The sequence below is a fragment of the Hyalella azteca genome, unplaced genomic scaffold (assembly GCF_000764305.2).
Source record: "Hyalella azteca isolate HAZT.00-mixed unplaced genomic scaffold, Hazt_2.0.2 contig7948, whole genome shotgun sequence".
NCBI classification, from domain to species: Eukaryota; Metazoa; Arthropoda; class Malacostraca; order Amphipoda; family Hyalellidae; genus Hyalella; species Hyalella azteca.
The window spans coordinates 25,762-46,894 of record NW_025938055.1 but is presented as its reverse complement, the minus strand read 5'-3'; the positions used below and the strand labels follow the sequence as shown (position 1 = coordinate 46,894).

At 38.7% G+C, this 21,133-nt stretch overlaps 1 protein-coding gene across 1 annotated transcript; it reads left to right on the top strand.

Moving 5' to 3' along the window:
- Positions 1–7,324: 7,324 nt before the first annotated feature.
- On the top strand, positions 7,325–18,525 carry LOC108683410 (early growth response protein 1-B). The gene is made up of 2 exons (XM_018172722.2): positions 7,325–8,038; positions 15,818–18,525. The coding sequence occupies exon 2, from the start codon at positions 15,824–15,826 to the stop codon at positions 17,609–17,611; it is 1,788 nt and encodes a 595-aa protein (XP_018028211.1). The 5' UTR covers positions 7,325–8,038; positions 15,818–15,823; the 3' UTR covers positions 17,612–18,525.
- The last annotated feature ends 2,608 nt before the right edge of the window (positions 18,526–21,133 follow it).

Genomic DNA, 21,133 nt, shown 5'->3' with positions numbered 1-21,133 from the left:
ATTCTCCGTTTTAATTTTGTAATGAAGCAGCTTTAAACTTTGCATTGCGCTTCATTAATTAAGCGCGAACCAGAGACCGAGGAGCATCTTGTTAGGAAAAGGATGTCACTTTTTCTTCGGTTAACATGCGCCTCAGGTGGCAGTATAAAACATTTCTGTGCAATGCTGACAGTGTCGCCTGTAATCACTTGGAATAAAAGGCTTAAGCATCCGGGTGTGCCAGCCGCGTTTGTATTTAACACAAAAAATACAAGGTTTTATTCATAGCGAAATGAGGCTTGAGCAACGCTCGCTTGTCCTCCTTAGCAGTACTGCAGTTGTCATATGAAACCCAGCCCTGCCTCTGAGCGGAGAAACTATGGACGCTGCATTTGTGTATTGCGATTAAGATCTGAAAATAAATTAATAAAAATGTAATATTATTAATCCACCAAGTTCTTTATCTCATTAAGTGCAAATCAACTTCTAGCATAAATCACAATTAATAACTAAGCCGTAGAGCGCAAGCAGCAACTGTGATGTACGTATAACTTCATTGGGAAGTTATCTTCATTAAGAGTGAACTAAGCGATTCTCCAATTTTGATTTATTTGCAAATCACCTCATTTACTGAAAACATAATTGTCTGTAAATTTCCTCGTTCGGCTGGACTGTAACATGACAGGTCATCGCATTTTTATCGACAAGTGCCGTTGCTGACTTAAATCGGGCCAAAAAACAAGAGAAGCTTCTTGGTTTTCGTGTTTTTTCAGCATAAGATGGACCGCTAATGACTGGCTTGCTTGGCTGAAGATTAACTTTTTATGAACTGCTGTAGGAAAATGTTCCGAAATCTACAAAAGTTATCCCCGACAATTTCTTGAACTCCGCCCGCCCCTGCCCCTGGGAGCGGGAGCCTCATCTGCAGGAATAAAAAGCATTGAGGTCACAATATTGCTTACATAACAAATTTATTTATCATCAAATGTGAAATAAATTCATCTTATTTGCGATGGAACCTAAGCGAAAACCAGCTTTGCAATCAATTCAAAAGAAGAAGCCAAATCAAGATGGAAATAAAGCAGTTGAAACTATGAATTATCATGAACCATTTATGCTTCGAAGCATTCTCATTTAAAATATGGTGAATTTTAGAGTCATTTTATTTCTTATTCAGTATTATGAGTAATGAATATTTAATATCTAGTACGAAGGACAAATTTACATTATCCTTGGGAAGTTGAGGGGTAAGGCCCGGGCGAGAGGCCGTATGAACAAAAATAGTTACGAGTTCAATACTACGGCAGCCAATAACTGATGGCTTCTCAAGCTGAACCCACCAATCATAAACAAGAAATTGGCTGCTACGTGTACTTAAGCAAGTACCGATAGAACGGCCACAGCTCTAGAGGACGTATTGGTTGAACGCCTCCGAAGCCACGGGGGAAGTCTTGGATTGGTGGAATATTATAAGAGTTCTGATCTGGTTCACATTTCATTTCATTAAAAAGTATTTCCCTAAATATGACTATTAATAGAAGCCTTAACATTTACATAAACTGAATTTATAAATTTATAATATGCATTTAGCATGCATTTAAAGCAAGACGCGATACTTTAATTAGAACACTAAAGTTGATCTCGCCAAAATGTTCTTTTTAATTTTCGATGTCATCTAAGCAGTAACAATCGTTAAGATATCACTGAATTACATACGTACTTAAAAACACATTTCCTGCCAACTTAAGATAAATGCAAGTAAATATTTGACATATTTCCGCACCGTTGGACGTAATTTTGTGCGATCACGCACTCGCACGGATGACTTGCCAGGATCTTGGAGGACCGCGAAGAGCACTTATAGTCGACAAAAACTTCGCAGTCCATTTATGCGACGTATGTACCGTAGAAACCTTGTTGGCTGAAACTTTGCAATATCATTGATACAAAAAACAGGACTCAACCAGAACGAACGATTACAGGGCGAGCAGACCGATCCGTTATTTTTAAGCAGAAGTCGAGAGCAAAAACGAAAATTCAGCGGTTGAGGCCATCTTTTTCCAAATCTGTAATAATTGCTGTGGTGAATTGTCCAACTCTTGTTGCATCACAGAAGCCTGTGATTACGGTGGATCAGTCGAATTATTTAGGTCCAGTTCCGTTATTTCCGTTTTTCTTTCATACTTCGACCCACTTTTTCGAAATGTTCTAAATTGCGAACTGGAAATTCAAGTTTTCCTTAATTGCTGTTGGAATTTTTAAAGGAGCCCAAAAAATGAGCAAACCTACAAATTTTTGTTCAACTATATTTAAGTTTATATGAGTGGCTAAATAAGTCAATGACAGATCCATTAAAAGTTTTTAATTCCACAAAATATGCATAAATAAATTGACGGTGACTGATTCGTCGAGATAAATTGCAAAGCCCAAGGAAATACATGTCTGATAATGAATTTGGTGGGATAATATTTTAAAATTCTCCACTATAAATTAAAATTTCAAATGTTCAACGACTTATCGCGGCTTTATTTAGCGGTCGGCAAAAATCATACACAGAATAATTTCGAGTGACGTCTTATGGAATAATTGCTGTACATCTTGCACAAAAAATCAACATACCGCAAGAAGAAAATGTTTTCTAAAACATTATAGATATAAATTGTTCATGTTCTTATTTTCGGCTTTCGAAGGAGCGTTTTGGCTTCTTGGTGCTCCTGACGACGTGGATTGTTGTAGGCTTCCAATTAATCCATTGTTAGTGTCACAACGACGTCTTTCCTATGAAGATTAATGGCCAATTATTTCTTCATTCAGCGAACGAGTTTGACGAGCTCTATGCAAACGATATTCTTATTAAATGCCGTTACTCAGTCATAAGGAAAAATCCGAGCATAGGAACGCTTTCTTCTCAAGCCATCACGAACACATACTTGGACCGGCATTTTAATGAACAGGTTATAACAGCTAAAAGTTATTGTTTAGTTCTGTAGGAACTTGTCAGGCAAACAACATGCATACTTTATTTTTGTCTGAAGAAAAAAATTTTTTATGAAATTTTAAACTATTTTACTCAAAAAAATTTGGTAGAACTAATGCCAAAAAGTTGAGTTTTAGCATTATTGGAATTATTTACGAAATTCTCACGAAGTACAAAAAATGTTAATCTGATTCCGTTGATCGGCCCACATGCACTACAGGGCACTTCGGCTCAATCAACCCGTTACAGGAAAACAGGTCTAAATCGTCCAAAAATGCACTGCTATTCTTACCTGAATTAGAACTAATCACTCATTAAAAACTTAATGGAGCCTCATCCTAATTTATCAACAGTCTGATATGAGAATAAGTCTATAGTGAAAGCCGGAGCTTAAAAACAAATGTGAGTGAGAGGCGCATTAGCGCATGTTGCAGCGAGTAGACCTGCATGTAGTGCTGAATGTGGCGGATGGTATAGTAATATGGCTTGCTATTTAATGGAATAAATCCAGCTTCTATAAGTCGGCGATAGTTTCGAATGGTTTATTTACACATGACGGACATTGAAGTATTAACAGGCATATGAATGACTGCACACAGATTGAATTGTTGACATGTGATATGGACACTTGCTTGTGGTGGACACTTGCTGGTAATTGACTGAACACTTGCTGGTGATTGGACACTTGCTGGTGATTGACTGACACAAATGAGAATGGACTAACGTTACTTACTAACTACAAGTTACGGGACGATCCCGTATGTTACGGTCGGGCTTACGTTAGTTTCCCCGACAGTGGACGGCCTAAACTAAAACTGTTATACCTTTGTAGCAGTGATAAGATGGAGCCTTCTAGCTCAAATTAAACCATGCAATGTAGTAGGTTTATATGACTGAAATAGGCTTATGTGACTTACACAGGTTTATATGAATGCTATAGTCTTATATGACTTATGTAGGTTTATACAGCTTATTTAGGCTGGAAAGATTTTTATGACCTCTATTTCTAATGTTCACTAAATCAGGCCCAGGTTTCAATTAAGATATCATATCTAAACTTCATGTTCACTTCAAAACCAATTTGCAAAAATTCGTTCACTTCAGATATCGAAGATGAGTCAAAATTCTGAGGAAAAAGTCTACGCAATTCAGCCAAGTGACCCAAAATTCCACGTGACATAAATTGGAAAACGAAGGAAGAACCAAAATATGCAAGTGGAATCTAGCATCATTCAGACAACTTTGCTGGAATATTACTGGTTTTTACCTCAAATAATTAGCTCAGTAATAAATCAGCGTCTGGTATGTCGAATATTCGAACTTGTAGATAAAGCTAACTTCTACTCATTAGTGATGAGCTTCAGAGGTGCAGTTAACCATTGATTGCGTTATTTTATATGCACAACGTGGCTACATTGCAACACACAGAATAGAGACTTGCTGGTGTTCTAGGCGGCTTTCGAATTTCAAATGAGGATTCAAAACCTTTTTAAGGAAATATGTACATTAATTAATACGCATGTCCTTTACGAAACAACAATGCCAGTGTTATTCAAATTGAAGAACCGTTCTTAGTTATTCCTAAGAAATTCATAGTTATTTGTATTTAACGTGCTCATTCACCCAGAAAGTGCGTTATAATGTTACCTTATTTGGAACTTCTTCACCGATTTTTAGCGCATTTTCTCATTTATGGAAAAAATGCACTATTGTGCTCGCCATGTCCGTCTGTCTGTCTGTCTGTCTGTCCGTTCGTCTGTCCGTCCGTCCGTGACCTCAAGTTTTCGTCGACGAGACAATGCGCTCTCTGTCATTCACTGCAGTGAGTACTGAGTTATATTTTTTATTACTTTCATTATAAGTCGGAAACTACCATAGAACTAGAATGAAGATTGTGTCATCGCTTCTCCGATTAAAATTTAAATCCGCTGATTCCTCAATGAACTTTCCAATGAAGAAATATTCATGTAATTATTGCTTATTTATCAAATCATCCTGTTTATCAACGCATTCTATTCAAACTTCTACGAACATTCGTGAAATGAATGTACCTAATGTGCCTGATTATTCGTCTGTTTGGAAGACCGAGGAAGAAGCAAATTCTTCTGAAGTAAACTCCGGAAAGCTCCTATCAGCGGAACGACTGAAATAGCGTACCCGAGAAGTTCATCTTGTATTAACAAACAATAAATATCACATTATCTGCAGTCGTCAAATTTTTTTCCAGAAGAAATAGAAGACCAAAAATTTCTAAGAAAAATAGTGAATTTTCTTTAGTTGGTTAATCCTTGGAATACGCTTTATTCAAACAAAACAATAATACTTATTATAGAGAAGCAAGTACAAAATTAATGAAAAATCCTTTTTGAATCTTTATTACCCGTTATTTTCTAAGTTGGTTGTAACTCATCGCTAGTGCAGGAAAAAAGTCGGTGATAATAGGGTGCGTATCAACCGAAGAAAGTTCGGTGGCAGCCCTGTACAATGGCGTACATGTCAGCCACACCAATTTAGGTGACAGCCGAGCGCGTGTCAGTCAACCAAATTTTACTGGTGACAGGTGCGTGTCAGTCAAATAAATTTCGCTGGCAACAAGTGTGTGTCAGTTAAATGAAATTCGGTGGTGACAACTTGTTCATTATTATTCAATTCAAAGAATTTTTCCACGTAGCGCAAATCAGGGACGAGACTTGGAAGCGCTCTGTGTTCGTCGACCCCCTACAGATAGCTTAGCTTCGACAGCCTCGAGAGCCAGAACCACACCCTGAAGATAGGGAATTACTGGTGAGCTCTCTAGGGCATTGAGGAAATACCGAGACCCACCCAAATACAGCGTAATCATTGCCTGCTCATCGGACGCGGATGGTGCTGAGCCGAAGAGAGCAGTCCGCCTCATATTCGATGGAGGAAGACCTCCGCTCTCTGACGCATGCGCGGTGCGACTGTGCGCCGCATGGATGCAGCAGGGCTACGTGCCGCGTCAATGTTAGTTGCCCATGCTGCTGAATGATGCGTTGGCAGCGGAGGCGTGCGAGGGTATCTGCAGCCCACGAAGCCCTGCCCACAAGGTGGAGTTGTTCGCTCACACCAAAACAAGCTGTAGCGTTAGTAATCAACATTGAACCCATTGCTATAGAAGATCCTTACACTGCTGGATTACTTAATGCTCTTCATTTAGATGTTTGATTTTATGAAACTGAACCATGATGGTCGAAAATAGTCACTGGTAGAGACGTCGGACACAAAATTTTCGAGGTGAGCGAAAAGTTCGGTCGTTATAGAGTTTTCTAAATTTAGCGACCGGTCGCGCCAGTTCATAAGGCCTGAAAAGCATGCACTTCTGATGGAATCTGAGCCTTAGCAGGAAGCGAGAACAGCGTTCTGGTTCTCTCCGCAGTCATTGGCCCGGGCCTGATCTCAAAATTACACTCCTGGAGCGGCTTCACATTCAGGAACCTGGCGTTATGAAAAGCCTCCCTCCCAAAATTATTAAATCTAGCGCAAAATTTTTAAAGCATTCATTGTAAACGAGCTTTATACAGCTACATGTTTACTCAAAGCATGTCGGTTGACCTCGTGACCAAGCTATCTGTGAACCGGAAGTTTGTGAAGATTCATCGAAGAGATGACCACTGAACATCCTGGAGGTGGTGGTGGTGGGGGTGGTGTTGGTGGACGTGGTAATGGTGGTGAAAAAAAAGATTCATGAAGGCGAGCCAGCGCCTTGTTGACCATTAGTCGATGCAGCAAAATTTTGGTCGGTCTAAACACTTGTTCCTGTGCTCTATTTCCTGCTCTTGTTCTTGTACAAAAATTAATTTTCAAACTACATTAGTGAAAAATATGAATTTACAAGGAAACTTGATATTCGCTTCTTCATTTACATAGTTAATCAGACCATAAGATGAGAAATTACAGGCCATTATTGCAGCAGTTGGGACGTGGAACTATGTCCCTGAAATTTGTTAAACCAATACGAACACGCATTATTATATCTTAAAGCCGAAATTTACACACTGTTTATCTTCAGCGCAACTGGGTTAGCAAAAAAATAAAATATTTCTTAGTGCTATCCAGCGTTACAACTACAAAGAACATTTTCCAATCAAGAATATCTAGAATTACACTACATTATTACATTATATTGTTAAACTACAAAATTGCATCCTGAATACAGTACAACCTTAGCCCAGCCAGGATCGCTGAGGCACCAGACGAAGAAGACGTTCAGCTTTGGGCGAGGCAGCGGCGGCAGAGAGGGGTGAGGCTCGCCGCTGGAGTCCATGCCTTCACCTGGACTGCCGTTGCCGCCGCTGCTGCGGATGCCAGTGATGGTCCGCTCTTCAGTGCAGGGCAAAGGTAGTGTGGTTGAGGGCGTCATGCAGAGCAGCAATCGTTGTCGGACGCTGTGACTGGCTGCTGCTGCTGCTGCTCTCCTTTCCTAACTAGAGAGCCTTGGTCGACACGCCTAGCGAGGGTTACTCTACTACAGTCCTAGATGCTCTCAACGTTATTGATAACCAACGTGGAATGAAACATTGAATAAAAATACGTCCAGTAAAGTGATTTTGTGGTGGAATAAATAACTGGTCCCGTAATGTTGAACATCTGAGCCTGACAATTCTTATCAGGACCGTGAGTGTAAGTGATTCGGACCTCTGGATGCAAATAAATAAACGGAATGTCGAAATTCAGTGGCCCAATCACGGAAGAAATACAGTGAACATTTCAAAAATTCATACATCATATCATGAGTCCTACCTCTCTTTAAAATATTTGAACTTTTTTAAAGGTACGTTGAAGTGTCAACAAGTACAATAATTTTATTTTTTTAATTTTAAACTCGTAATTACTGATCAGTGATGAAAACTCATGATGAACCGGTGTAATTTATCCTGGTGCGACATCAAAAATACTTTATTCCTGGTGTAACGAAAGAATGGAATCCAAGTGAAGTCATACATCTTTTCAAAATTAATTTCCGCAGTGACATCTGCCACCCAAATACTGAAGTATGATCAAGGTTTCCTCGTAAGCAGAGCATCAACAGCTAACTGGAATGCATTCCATGTCAATAAAAAGGTGCGTACAAAACATTTTTGTGAGAACATTCATGTATCAAGTGTATTATTTTCAGTTTAGATATATTGTATCGCTTATGCCTAATGTATATCGTAAACCAGTGTTTGTTTCATAAATATCTATATTGATGCTTAGTAGATAAAAAAGTTCGACGTACAGTGCGTTAGCACGAACGTTGTTATTCTGAATACATTGTAATTAAAAAACAATTGTTATAACGTTTACCCAAATGGAAATTTTATGAATGCTCTCCTAATAAGGTTAGCCAAAGAAAACATTCCCTTGAGATACGAAACTCTCATGTTGGTAAACATGTGCAAATTTCGAGCATGTAGTCCATTCAAACTCGGCTAAGTAAGCAAAATAATATCATCTTAAAAAAAGTGCTTATAAGTAGAATAATTTTGTGAAACCATTTAAATATTTTCAAATACGCCGCTATCATAAAATCATTTCGGGAAATTCTGCTGAAATTCTGCGACTGATATTTATTTCATTTGCGTTTATTTAATAACTTTTCTATTTACCTTTATTTATCTTTGATAGTCACTGTCTGATGAAGAGACTCAACTAAATCATTTTGTATATTCACTTATTCAGGATGGATGCATGTGAATTGTGTATAGGTAATCTAAACGCTCAGTAGAAACCGATCCACTAGATGTTAAAATGTTAAGTAATTCTTCGTAGAACTAAATTTTCCGCACATGCATGTTGACAACAGAGTAGAATCCCAAGGAAATTTAATCATGTTTCTCAAATATTTGTATGTTACTAGATATACGCATCTTATTATTTTCACGGAATAAATGATCTGACAACAATTATCTTGAGAAGGTAGAACATCAGATCAAACGGTTGAAGATGTCAACCATCTAATACAAATGTATTTTTATCAAAGAAAAATGTGGTTCTTCCTTTAATATCCCGTATTATTTCTTTTATATTGACTATGATATGTGTCTATAATCTGAAATAAAAATTAAAGAGTATTAATAATCTATTAATTGATTTATAAATGTAATTGAGAAACATACAGTGCAAATTCTCACACACAGCTCATTCACCGCGGATTTAGTGATCCTTGATTTAATTATAATTGTCAAACATAATCACACAAAAGATGTTATGCAGCCAGTACGTACAATTGCCTATTTCAATAATATAAAGCGTCTCAGTTTTTTCTCCCTCTTGGTCAAAACATTTTTCACTTTCTACCCATACTGTTTACTTCAACTGCTTAAAAAACTGTTCTGAAGTCTTAATTTCAATACGAGTTTGCCGTCCATCAAGCCTTGTGTGCCTTGCTTCCCGGTCCTGCAACTCGAGCTTTGCGGTTCCCCGAGACTCTCTTTTTGGGCCCAAATGCAATGAGTTGTAGCAAGACAAGCGATGATACAAAGTCTATTTGAGGAGAAGTTGGCCATCAGTTAGCGTAAAGGATCCTAACGAGGTTTACAAGGCATCCAAGAAGAACTTTATTTTCTTAAACGTGTTGCATTTTAGAGCCGAAATGACGCTCAAACTCCTCTATATTGCACTAATTTACAATGCTTTTTAATTATTTTGGATAATAGTCTGCTATTGTTTAGATTCAATGAAGATTTCAGTAATTTAAATCAATTAACGAATCATGCAGTGGCAATATTGGAGACCTTTATATTATAAATTTATATTATTTTATTTTTTTTACCATTTACGGTTAAAATTTAGCTCAAAAAACTCATAACTTAATAATCCTGAAAGAAAACACACAATTCTGACTCAACGCTTGGCATTTCTTTATGATCATGGGATTCCTACGCATTAATGATTCATAAAACCATAAAAAAATGCAGAATGATTATTTAATACAATAATTTACCGACACCAAAATCCAACGTTTCCGACACATTGCCTAATTAAATAGTTGAAGGTATCAATGCAGTACAAATCGTTTAAGCTCTTTATTCTGATTAAAAGACTTGAAGTTGCATAGTCTTGGACAGATTGGTTTCTTCCATAAATGTTCTTTCTATGAGAATTGATGAAGTTGCATATTCTTGGATAGATAGTTTCCGCTTCCTTAAATGCTCGTTCTATGAGCTTTCAGCTTTGATGAACTAGTGTTGTCTTGGATAATTTTTTTTATTAATGTTGATTCTATGAACTTTGATGCAGTAGTGTTGTCTTAGATAGATAGTTCTAGCTTCTCTAAGTGTTCGTTCCATGAGATTTGAAGAAGTTGTGTTGTCTTGGATCGATAGTTTTCGCTTCCATAGATGTTCGTTCTATAAGAATTGATGCAGTAGTGTTGTCTTAGATAGATAGTTCTATCTTCTCTAAGTGTTCGTTCCATGAGATTTGAAGAAGTTGTGTTGTCTTGGATCGATAGTTTTCGCTTCCATAAATGTTCGTTCTATAAGAATTGATGCAGTAGTGTTGTCTTGGATAGATAGTTCTAGCTTCTCTAAGTGTTTGTTGATGAAGTTGTGTTGTCCTGGATCGATAGTTTTCGCTTCCATAAATGTTCGTTCTATAAGAATTGATGCAGTAGTGTTGTCTTGGATAGATATTTCTAGCTTCTATAAGTGTTCGTTCCATGAACGTTGATGAAGTTGTCTTGTCTTGGATAGATAGTTTTCGCTTCCATAAATGTTCTTTCTATAAGAATTGATGAAGTTGTGGCTTGGATAGATAGTTCTAGCTTCTCTAAGTGTTCGTTCCATGAACGTTGATGAAGCAAGCGAGCGGTCATCCTTCCTTTGTGTCCCGGGAGCGCCCCGCCCTTTGGAAGCGAGCCCTGGAAGGAATTTGCGTAACCTTGATGTCAGAACGCTTACTGGCTGCCTCATCTTAAATGCTGTAACATCCTGTGTTTTTACAAATCTTGCATAATTACGCGCAGCCTTGATGTCAAATTAATCAACGTATATTTGGCAAGCTGCATGTAACAGTCAGTTTAGTACGACGATTATGAGACACTTTGCTAGCCTAAGCGGCATATGAACAGTACGTTGTGTCCAATAGCAGCAGCATTTAGCTGTATGCTGTAGTATATAACAGTAGCATGCAAAAGTATGCTGTATCCAATTAATAGCAGCAGCTGTATGCTGTATCCAATAGCAGCAAAATGAAGTTGTATACTGATGCATATAACATAACATAACATAGTGATGTCGGCGCTGAAGAGTAGGCCTGATGTGGCCTGTCGCTGATTCTTGAGCTAAAACAGTAGCATGCAACAGTATGTTGTATCCAATAGCAGTATAATGTGGCTGTATACTGTAACATATAACAGTAGCATGCAACAGTATGCTATATTCGATAATAGTAGCATGTACTAGTATACTGTAACATATAGCAGTGACATGTACTAGTATATGTAACATATAGCAGTATCATGTAGCAGCATTAGCACTGTAATGAGCAGAGTAGCTGGCGCGCAAGCAAGTCTGTTGAGCGGCAGGCGGTAGCCAGCGGGCAGCAGCAGCCTGATGCGTGCCTGGGCGAGGTCAGGCTGCCGAAAGCAGAGCGAATAAGACCACGGGTCGCGCACGCCCCTTTTCGCATAAGCATTTTTAGCGCATTTTCTCATTTATGGAAAAAATGCACTATTGTGCTCGCCATGTCCGTCTGTCCGTCCGTCCGTCCGTCTGTCTGTCCGTCCGTCCGTGACCTCAAGTCTTCGTCGACGAGAAAATGCGCTCTCTGTCACTCACTGCAGTGAGTACTGAGTTATATTTTTTTGCATCTTTTGCATTCAAATTTCTTTCTTCGCCTGCTATAGACAGACGAATTGAGTATTTAAAATGAAATGAAAAGGAGGAAATATTTCTTAGACTGCTTAAATTATCTGTTCAAGTTAGAATAGAAATGATAAAATAAAATTCTTTGGCACAATATTGCCCTTCATCTCTTTCTCACACGAACAACAATCGCGTTCGCTCAATTATCTGTATTACTAACAAGGGTACAATTAAATTCCATAATTTCTCCAGATGTACGATTTGAAATCTAAATTTTAATTCTACTTGAAAATTTAAAGTAAGTGAAACAATTCACACTTACTTAAAGGAAGTAAGTGTGAAATTACGTTTTTTTAGATTGAAATTTATTTTCATTTAAAACTATATTTTTAGATATAAAATAGTGCACGATTATCCTGAAATATTTTTCCTGCAACAAAAAGCTTCTATCATTAACAGCTTTTCTCGCTGAATTGAACTATGCAAAACTCTTATGGCTAACGGAAAGCAAATTTTCTCGGAGCAAAGCCCAAGAAATTCCCGATCGATCTTATTTACGCGAAAATCTTGCAACTTGCCAACGCAAAGCTATCAGAATCACCCGAACATGGCGAGGTATCGTCTTTTATTTTGTACGGCAGATCTTTGCCATCACTTTCTCTGCGCTCTGCAAGAATCACCAAAGTAAACTCAAAAGCAGATCTCACTAATTTGTGCCGACGTCACTACCTCTACAGACAAACGTACAACGCAAATACCAGTGGCTAAAAAATTAACTTCGCCGCACCGAACATGCGCAAATTCACAGCTTGCTCGAGATGTGTTAAAAGTCTTTTAAAATAGAGCAAGGGGATTTTTTCGTCAGTTGCCTAGCGATAGATTAAAATTAATTTCTTGCCATAACTTTATGGAGTATTAATTTTAATCTTCATATTTGTGTGAAATTTAGTTTTTAAGCTCTAGGTTCATATTAATTTGAATTAACACGAATACGTCGATGAAACGAAACTAATATTTAATTAAGTCGGCACCTGTAACGGGTTTGGATATTTTGCTTATCATCACAAGGGCGCCATAGTTCTCAAGGATTCAAGTAAATTTACCCAAACAAAAACGAGTTAATCGCTTCTTTTATTGTTTTTAAATGAGGTGGCTGATTGAAGCTCTTTTACCGAAGCTAATCGGGTAATGCGTTAGGCACCTAAACTCGACGCACACTCTTGATCATCGAGCACAGATCAGTCCAGCTTAGGAGTTGCGTCAGACCTGACGATGATCAGTGAGTCCGGTCTAATGGAAGTGAAGTCAAGGCATCATTCAATAAAACATTAAAGCCTAGGAGTGCACAGTCAAACAGTCGTGCTATGAGCTGAACAAGGTCAGCTGATGAGCTCACTAAATGGTATGGAGGTATCAAGGATACAAGTCATGTCCATAATAGGGCAGCTGTTCGGTAATAGAAGCGTAACGTTGACGTTCTCCTCCACTTTCGCTGGCTTAGGAACATCACCTATGTTGTCTGTGCCAAGGTTGTGCCCCGCCCTTGCTGTCGTGAGCGCACAAACAAGGAACAATAATGGACACTGGACAGTGGAATCCACCAACACCCAGTTTTACTTTCTTCGTCTTCGTATTGTTGATTGGCTTTGAGTCTGCAAAAGTGTGTAATTTTCTGCTCATGGCTGCAACTTTGTCATGAAAAATTATTTGCTAGAGCGCCAGTTTAGCATATATTCAAGAAAACAATAACTGTGCTAAACCTTCACGCCTTAGTTTTCCGAACAGAAAACCTTATGGTAATTGTTTCGACAGATTTTATTTTGAATCGATTTCGGGATTAAGCACAACTTCTGTAAACCCTTCAAGGAAATTGTATTATAGATATAATGTAATGAATTATATTTTCTTATTGTAAAAAAAAGCCTGTCCGGTAGTGGGAAATCGCTTTGGCCTGCAAGCAGGCCATGAAGTTATAGAATTCGAAGGCGTGATCTTGGTAAGGCAAAAAAGTAGGATCGTCTGACGCTTGAGTGGCGGCGCTGAAGCTTGACCTCATCGTTGCGGCCCATCTCTTGGCCAACTGAACGTCTTGAGGGAGTCACGATCAACTCAAACGTTCAGTTGCGATTTATTGGAGCATCCTCAAACTTCTCCTAACCAGAATGATATTTCTTAATTTAATACTGTAGTTGGTCACGCAAAAATTTCGTTTTATTTTTCAAGTGCGCTCGGCAGTCACGAGTCCAGGCCTTATATGAAGTGCATTTCCTTCTATCCGGATGAGGAGGGAGAGACTGGAATACCTTCGTTCCATGGGATCAAATTCATTAATATGAACTTTAAACTTGCACGAGAGTATTTTTTAGAATTAATTCTTGATGTTTTCATGTTATGTAAAGTTTGTAAAACGATACACATGTTCTTCCTAGCGACATTGATTGAATGACACAAAACACGCTGGACCTCCAGTCTAGCGTGTCGTTCTATGGAGAATAAATACATTGCGATTAGTATTCAAGTACACCAAGTAAAATGAATACATTTTTCGTGCGAATGCGTTGTACAACGACCAATGAAACTCTCAATGATAGTGAGAACTTTTCCACATCATTTACGATATCATTCATGCAACATTCAGAAGAAGAGCAACAAATAATTCCGTTTTTGTATGATGAATCTCCCTATTATATAAGGTTCTCGATCTCACATGATTAACGTGTGAGTTCAATTGAGTCAAATGAAGAAATTTAGTAGAAGAAATAAAAAAATTTCAAATAACAAATCTTAAATTAAAGAAAGAAGTACAAGCGCTTTTACTCGTTTAAAGGCCAGCAATAGAACAGTAGTCCTTGAAGAGTCTAATCGACTCCTTGGAGCTCAGGCCTGAGGGCATACTGGGAACTGTCACGTCTTGGCGGGCTGAATATCAGCCTCGATGTCCACGCTAATGCGATGAGCATTTTTGTTTGGTTCAGTCACCGATCGAAAATGGAATCTTGATCATCAGAGAAAAAGGATAGGGGCCTCGGTAATTTACGAGATTACCGTCAAGATAGAAGGGATGACTAGTATAAACACGACTTCGTCTTTGAACGTATTTGACCCTTCATTAATTATGCAATGAGATGTATGGATTTTTTGTGTTAAGCTTAAATTTTCTCCTGTTACTATTCACACTCAATACATTAAAACACTGCTAGAACTCTACTTTATTTTGGGCCAATGGCATACAGTCATGATACAGATATAGAGTTTTCTTCTGTTACTGACGCAAACGTCTGCTAATAGACCAACTTGTAAACGCAACCCTGTTCATAGAAATTGGATCACATGTCGTATTAATTATATTTTTGAGGTACTAGAATCACGTATTACTAAATCTCGTTCACAAATAACGATAATATTCAATGTTTTCTTATACGTGCTACTTATTGGTCGGACTATTAATAGAAATTCCGTGGGGCCATCATGCACAAGATATGAGTCCGCCTGAAGTTCTAGGGTGCTCACGGCTATGTCGGGAATTCGTGGCTCGGTCGCTACTAGGATCCGAGGGCTGGAAGGGAGCTCACGTTGTACGAGGTGTGGCGAGACATAGTCGTAAAGCGAATGGCGTTCACGATTGCCGACCAACTTAATGACGCTATCGGTCCTGTGAGAGGTCACGCGCTGACCTCATCTGATCCTCGGCACGCCCTGCGCCGACTTCACGCTCAGCACAAATGTCAAAGTCACCAATGCAGAACACTTCTTGCCGAAAGCGGAGATTGCCTTCGGTAAAATATACTGCTTGATTCAAAACTTGGCTATTTTACGGATACAGTGCTTGATATGAGCCGATTTTATCTGAAAGCAGTTCGTTCTCGTCATTGCAAAACATAAATTCCATCAGCCTTCTAAGTAAACATTTGTCTTGAACTTGAACGCAGCAAGTCCTTGAGAGAGCTTTTTCAAATCACACGCGATATATAAATTTTATCTGACAACATTATGCATTGTTTATAATATTAGCTAAGTCGTTTATCTAACCGTTTTTATTTCCTCGTTCCAGACCCTGATGTTGCTGTCCGACACAACTCGTAGTAGCTCCACCATGCCCACCGCTTCACCGCCCTGCCCAGGGCCAGCAATTGCTTATCTGCACACCGACCATAGGAGGACATTCCCAACGGCAGTTTACCCAAGATATTCTCCCCAGCCCCCAGTAAAATTACCCTACACACACCTTGCTGCGGCACTAACGAGACCGGCCGGCCCATCTCAGCCAAGACCCATCACCCAAGTTGTTTGGAAACCAATTGAAATAGGAGAAAACGCGATGGTAGTTGCCCAAGCACATCCACTCTTGAACTCCCCAAAGCCAGCATCAGCGTGTCCTGATTTTAGAAGTACGTATTATTCTATTCAGTCGAAGCAACATGACGCAGGTGAGATCGAGATGCGATCCAATAATGCAGATATTCCTTTCGATTTGTCTACCCATAATAGAGAAGCCACAATGTCTCCCGCCGCCTTACCGCTGGACCTTTCAGACGCTCAGCAACCACTGGATTTGAGAATGGATCATAAAAAACGTCCTTTTATCGAGGATGAGAATAGAAACGTCATCGATAGTTGCGCTTCGCCAGAAGCCAAAAATGCAAGACCGAACTCCAGTGGACCGTGCGAATCAAGCAAGAAAATTCTTTTATGTGCACAAGCGAGTCTTGTTGCAGTACAGCAACCATCGCCGCATTCAGTTACAGTTCATGCAGCAAATGAAACCAAAGTATCAATCTCTGCCGCAGCCAATCTCTCCAACGACCAGAAACAGACTAATGATCAGTTTGACTCCTCGCTAACCATTAATCCTCCTCAAAATAACTTTTCCCACACACCCCATATCAGTAAAGGTCAGGAAAATAATATATCTTCCATGCCCGCCTCATCAGTGGCAAACAGAAGCCACGTTCCTGTAACGGCATTGAGTCCCGTCATATGCCCAACTCCACTTCGACCGTCGTTAAGCCAAGCGACATCGCATCCAAGCCATTACCTACACGCAAGTCATTCGAAGCCACCGTCAACGACGTTGCATTCAGCACCTCTTGCTCTGGGCAATAGGCCAAGTGTTTATCAGTTTTCCCAACCACCTGCCTCTATGTGCCAGAGAAGTCCGCGGCCCATGAATACGAATCACATTCATCCTGTAATGTATCAGTCCATTGCAGATAAACCGCCTAGAATGTTGTCGTCAGGCGACGTTTCCTCTCAAATCCCTCCAGCCCGCTCTAGAGAAAGATATTCATGCAAGTTTTGTGGGAAAGTTTTTCCTAGATCGGCTAACTTGACGCGACATTTGAGGACACACACGGGTGAGCAACCTTATAAATGTAAATTTTGTGAAAGATCGTTCAGTATATCATCGAATCTTCAAAGGCACGTGCGTAACATTCACAATAAAGAGAAACCGTACAAGTGTCCTTTATGTGAGCGGGCTTTTGGTCAGCAAACTAACCTCGATCGTCACATGAAAAAACACGAGTCCGATGGTCCCACAATTTTAGACGGAAGCCCTCGTCGCTACCGAGTACGGGCGTCGTCTCCAAAGCCTGCAAATTCTATCGGAACTCCTTCGTCGCCAAGCACTCCGGTGGAATGCGTGGACTCCTCTCCATTGGATGACGAAGACGAAGAAGATGAATTTATCGATGTTGAGGAGGACGAAGAAGAACCTTCAGAGAAAATTGAAGAACAGATCTCGATGGCTGTAACGATTCAGTCTGCGACTGACTCCGTGTCAGCCAGCGCGGACGCTAATGACAACGGATCTCTGTCACCTCGTATATCAGTTGTAGCAACTTAATGAAAATCATTTCATTTCATGCAAACATAAAGCATAATTTAGCACCCCGAAATGTATGTGTCAATAATATAATTGAATTGTTAAAAACGAAACATTTTATTTTTTTAAATATTTTAACGGTTGAGCAACGATTGCTATGAAGTTAAATAGTTGGAAATTATTTTAATATTATGTTCAAATACAGTTTTAGTGTTAATGTAAGTATAGTTGTGAGTGCTTATCCTGCCATAGTATAATCTAGTTGAATATTTACTTTGATAGAATCAATGCTTGTGCAATGCCTATAGAATCGATGCTGGTGCAATGTAACTGAGTTGCAATGACTAACAGCTACCAGCTCTACTTGTAAGGGCGGGTAAAACAAATGCCTCCTAAAGGAGGCATCCTGGGCATTCACGACCCTAAAAACGATCGCACAATCGTCGTAAAATATTCGCGTTATTTAAGCCTCTAGACTTGTTATATTCATGAAAAAATTGAACGTCCATTAAATTTAGCCTCTTTTCAGCTGGTCTCGCATGCACGATTGAAACTTCTACCGAAGAATGTACTATTTTCTTTCCTCATGTTCACCTCGGTGTCTTGGACTGTTTAAAATGTAACGCAAATACGTATCGTGTGAAATATTCAATTCTGGACATTCATAACTGAATTGTTATTCAAAAATGTTCATTAAATTTACTCTGATTGGGGTGCATTTTGTCCATTAGCCCTGCTATGACTTCAAACCGCAATTTTTACGCCCATAGGTAACTCTAAGATTCCATTCTAGTCATGTTTGAAGTTGTGTTATTGGTCAATGTGAATGTTGATTTATAAGCAAAATGGTTCATATTCATATTATACTGTTGAGAAAGATTTAGAGATTATACAATTATAGATGAGAATACAAATATAAATAAAATCTCCAATTATGCTTTGTATGCTATCTAACCCTATGATGAGATTCTAAATTCCTTTTTTGACAAAAAAGATTATTTGCAGCAGCACTGATACCAGCATCATCCAGTTGAAAAAAAATCATGTGCTTTTCTAGCAGAACTTGCTGCAAAAATTTTTTATTTGAAGGGAACATGTTCTTTATTAGCGACACTGGCTAGAGCATCTTTAATTTGAAGGGAACATTTTTTTTATTAACGACACTAGCTAGAGCATCTTCTATTTGAAGGGAACAAATACTTTATTAAACAAATACTTATTTTTGAAGGGAACGTGTTCTATATTAGCGGCACTGGCTATAGAGCATCTTATTTTTGAAGGGAACATTATTTTCACTGTCAACACTTGCTTGTAATTTTGTAAGCTCTTCGGATGATGACATTCGAATAAAATCCAAATTCAAGATTATATTTTTCCCGCACTTCATTTATAAATTAAAAAAATAAGATCGCGTTCTCTGGCCAATGAGCCATAAAAATCGACACTTTAAATTGGATTCATGATAAGCCAGCTAACTTAACTTTTCAGTACCCTCAAAAACGAAAAATCAAAAAAAAGGGCAGACGGCAAGAGTTGAATCTGACGAAAATAGCTATTACGGTCAAGCTGAATAAGAAGCTTTTAGTAACAGAGCGTCTTCGGAAATTAAAACCGGCATCATGGATCACATTCATAGAGAATTTTAAGAACATCAAGATACATGTGCATGGCTGTGCATATATTTTGCTAGAAATTATTCGAGATATTTCCATCTCATCAAGATAATATATACCAACTCAACTCCGGTTTTACTTAAGCAAATTTTCATGTGTTTGAGACAGAATTCTCAACAGGTCATTGATAAAGAAGATTTAGTTGTTGAAGATTTAAATGCCATAATGTCTTGAATTAGCTTAATACTCGAAAAGACTCAAAATGTACGCATAAAATTACTAAGCAAAAATTTTTTTCTCTCATATCTCTGCGTACGACATTATGTGCTCAAAGACGTTCCTAGGGTTGACCGAGAGTCCGAGAGTCCAGCCCAGCCGTGATCTTTGAACTAGGAAGATGAGTCCTTGATATTTTGAACTTCTCCGCGCGTGCGGAAGATCGCGAGATTCCAGGGTGTTGTCCCAAGCACAAAACTCGCCCCGACCTTAATTAAGAAACTTTTTTCTTTTTTTTCTCGTGCACATCTAAACGCTGCAAAATTGTTGCGATGATGAAATACTTAATATTCAAACTATATTTTACAATAATTATGCAACTGACGGATTTTTGCAAAATGTCGCAGTTTTTGCATAACGCTAATAGCGCTCCTAAAAAATTGTCTTTGTCTTTCAAATACCATAAAACGTTCCAGACTACAGAAACCATCCAGAACAATATAAGCGCAGAAAATTTCTTCCTTCTCTGAAATCTGCAAGTTCTGGAATCGTTTAAAGCGCTCCAGAATCAGTATATTAACTCGCTCGTTCCCATGAGGAAAATAAACTCGAATATTATAATAGACTCGCATGCCACAAATGCCAATCATAGTGAAGTGAAGCATGACCACGAAGAACAAGAAGCTGTCTGTCACAAATAGCGCCGGCAGCAGAATACATTGCTCGCCTCAGTGTCGTACATGCGATAGATTGGGCTCAAAAGTTCGGAGAAACTTTTACCGGTTTTTAGGCTTGATTTTTTACATCATCATTTGTAACGTTCGACGAACGCACACAAAACCTTGTTAGTTTCATAAATGGCAGACATGATAGCGGCTACAATAGCCCAGAAAATCTCTCGGTCATAAAAATGTGGTCTTCGTTGGCCATCATGAATATAATAGCACATCAAGTTCCTTATGATTATCGAATTAATTTTTATGCCATTACAACAGACGCAACATCGATCACAGCTGCAGGACGGAATCGAAAGCTACTCGACATGCGTATAATCAACCACAAAAACAGCTTTCTTTCATTCATTGGGCTAAGATGCAAAAATTCATACACAATTTCATTCATTCAATTTTCCACAAGCGCACTAATTTCCGACAGCTAAACTTACCATCCAACTCAAGATGATCGGGAAGAAATTTAGCATATTTTTTAAAATAAACGCCGTTGAATTCAAATTCATGCGTACTAAGCGATCTAAAATATTACTCTCCGTGATTCCTGTCTTTTGAATAGTGAACGAATTTTTTACTGAGGCATCGCCTCAGTGAATTTTACATTGCCAGTCGCTGGCTAAATATTGTTCACTGACGGCTTACGATCGTCAGCAAGACTCCTTATCGTCAACTAAAATATAAGGTAATTTCATGTAGATTGTAGAGTTTTAGTTAATTGTGATTTAAATATATCATCTTAGTTTTCAGAAGAATTTTTAGGCACTTCCCTATCGTTCATTCATTTAGCTTCAGCTCTCTGCATTCATTGCTAAAAATGAAATAATATAAGGACCCTTCATTTTAAAAGTTCCCAAGGCGAGTCTGACACGATGGCATGAACGCATACAACTCACTTAACGATTACCGAAGACAATGCAGAACGGACATGCTGATCTGCTGTCAGCCTCACTGTCAAGAGCTGACAGTGAGGCTCATTTTATCAG

What these genes read in the sequence shown, in the direction of transcription:
- LOC108683410 (XM_018172722.2), top strand. Translation starts at nt 15,824, where the DNA reads ATGTTGCTGTCCGACACAACTCGTAGTAGCTCCACCATGCCCACCGCT.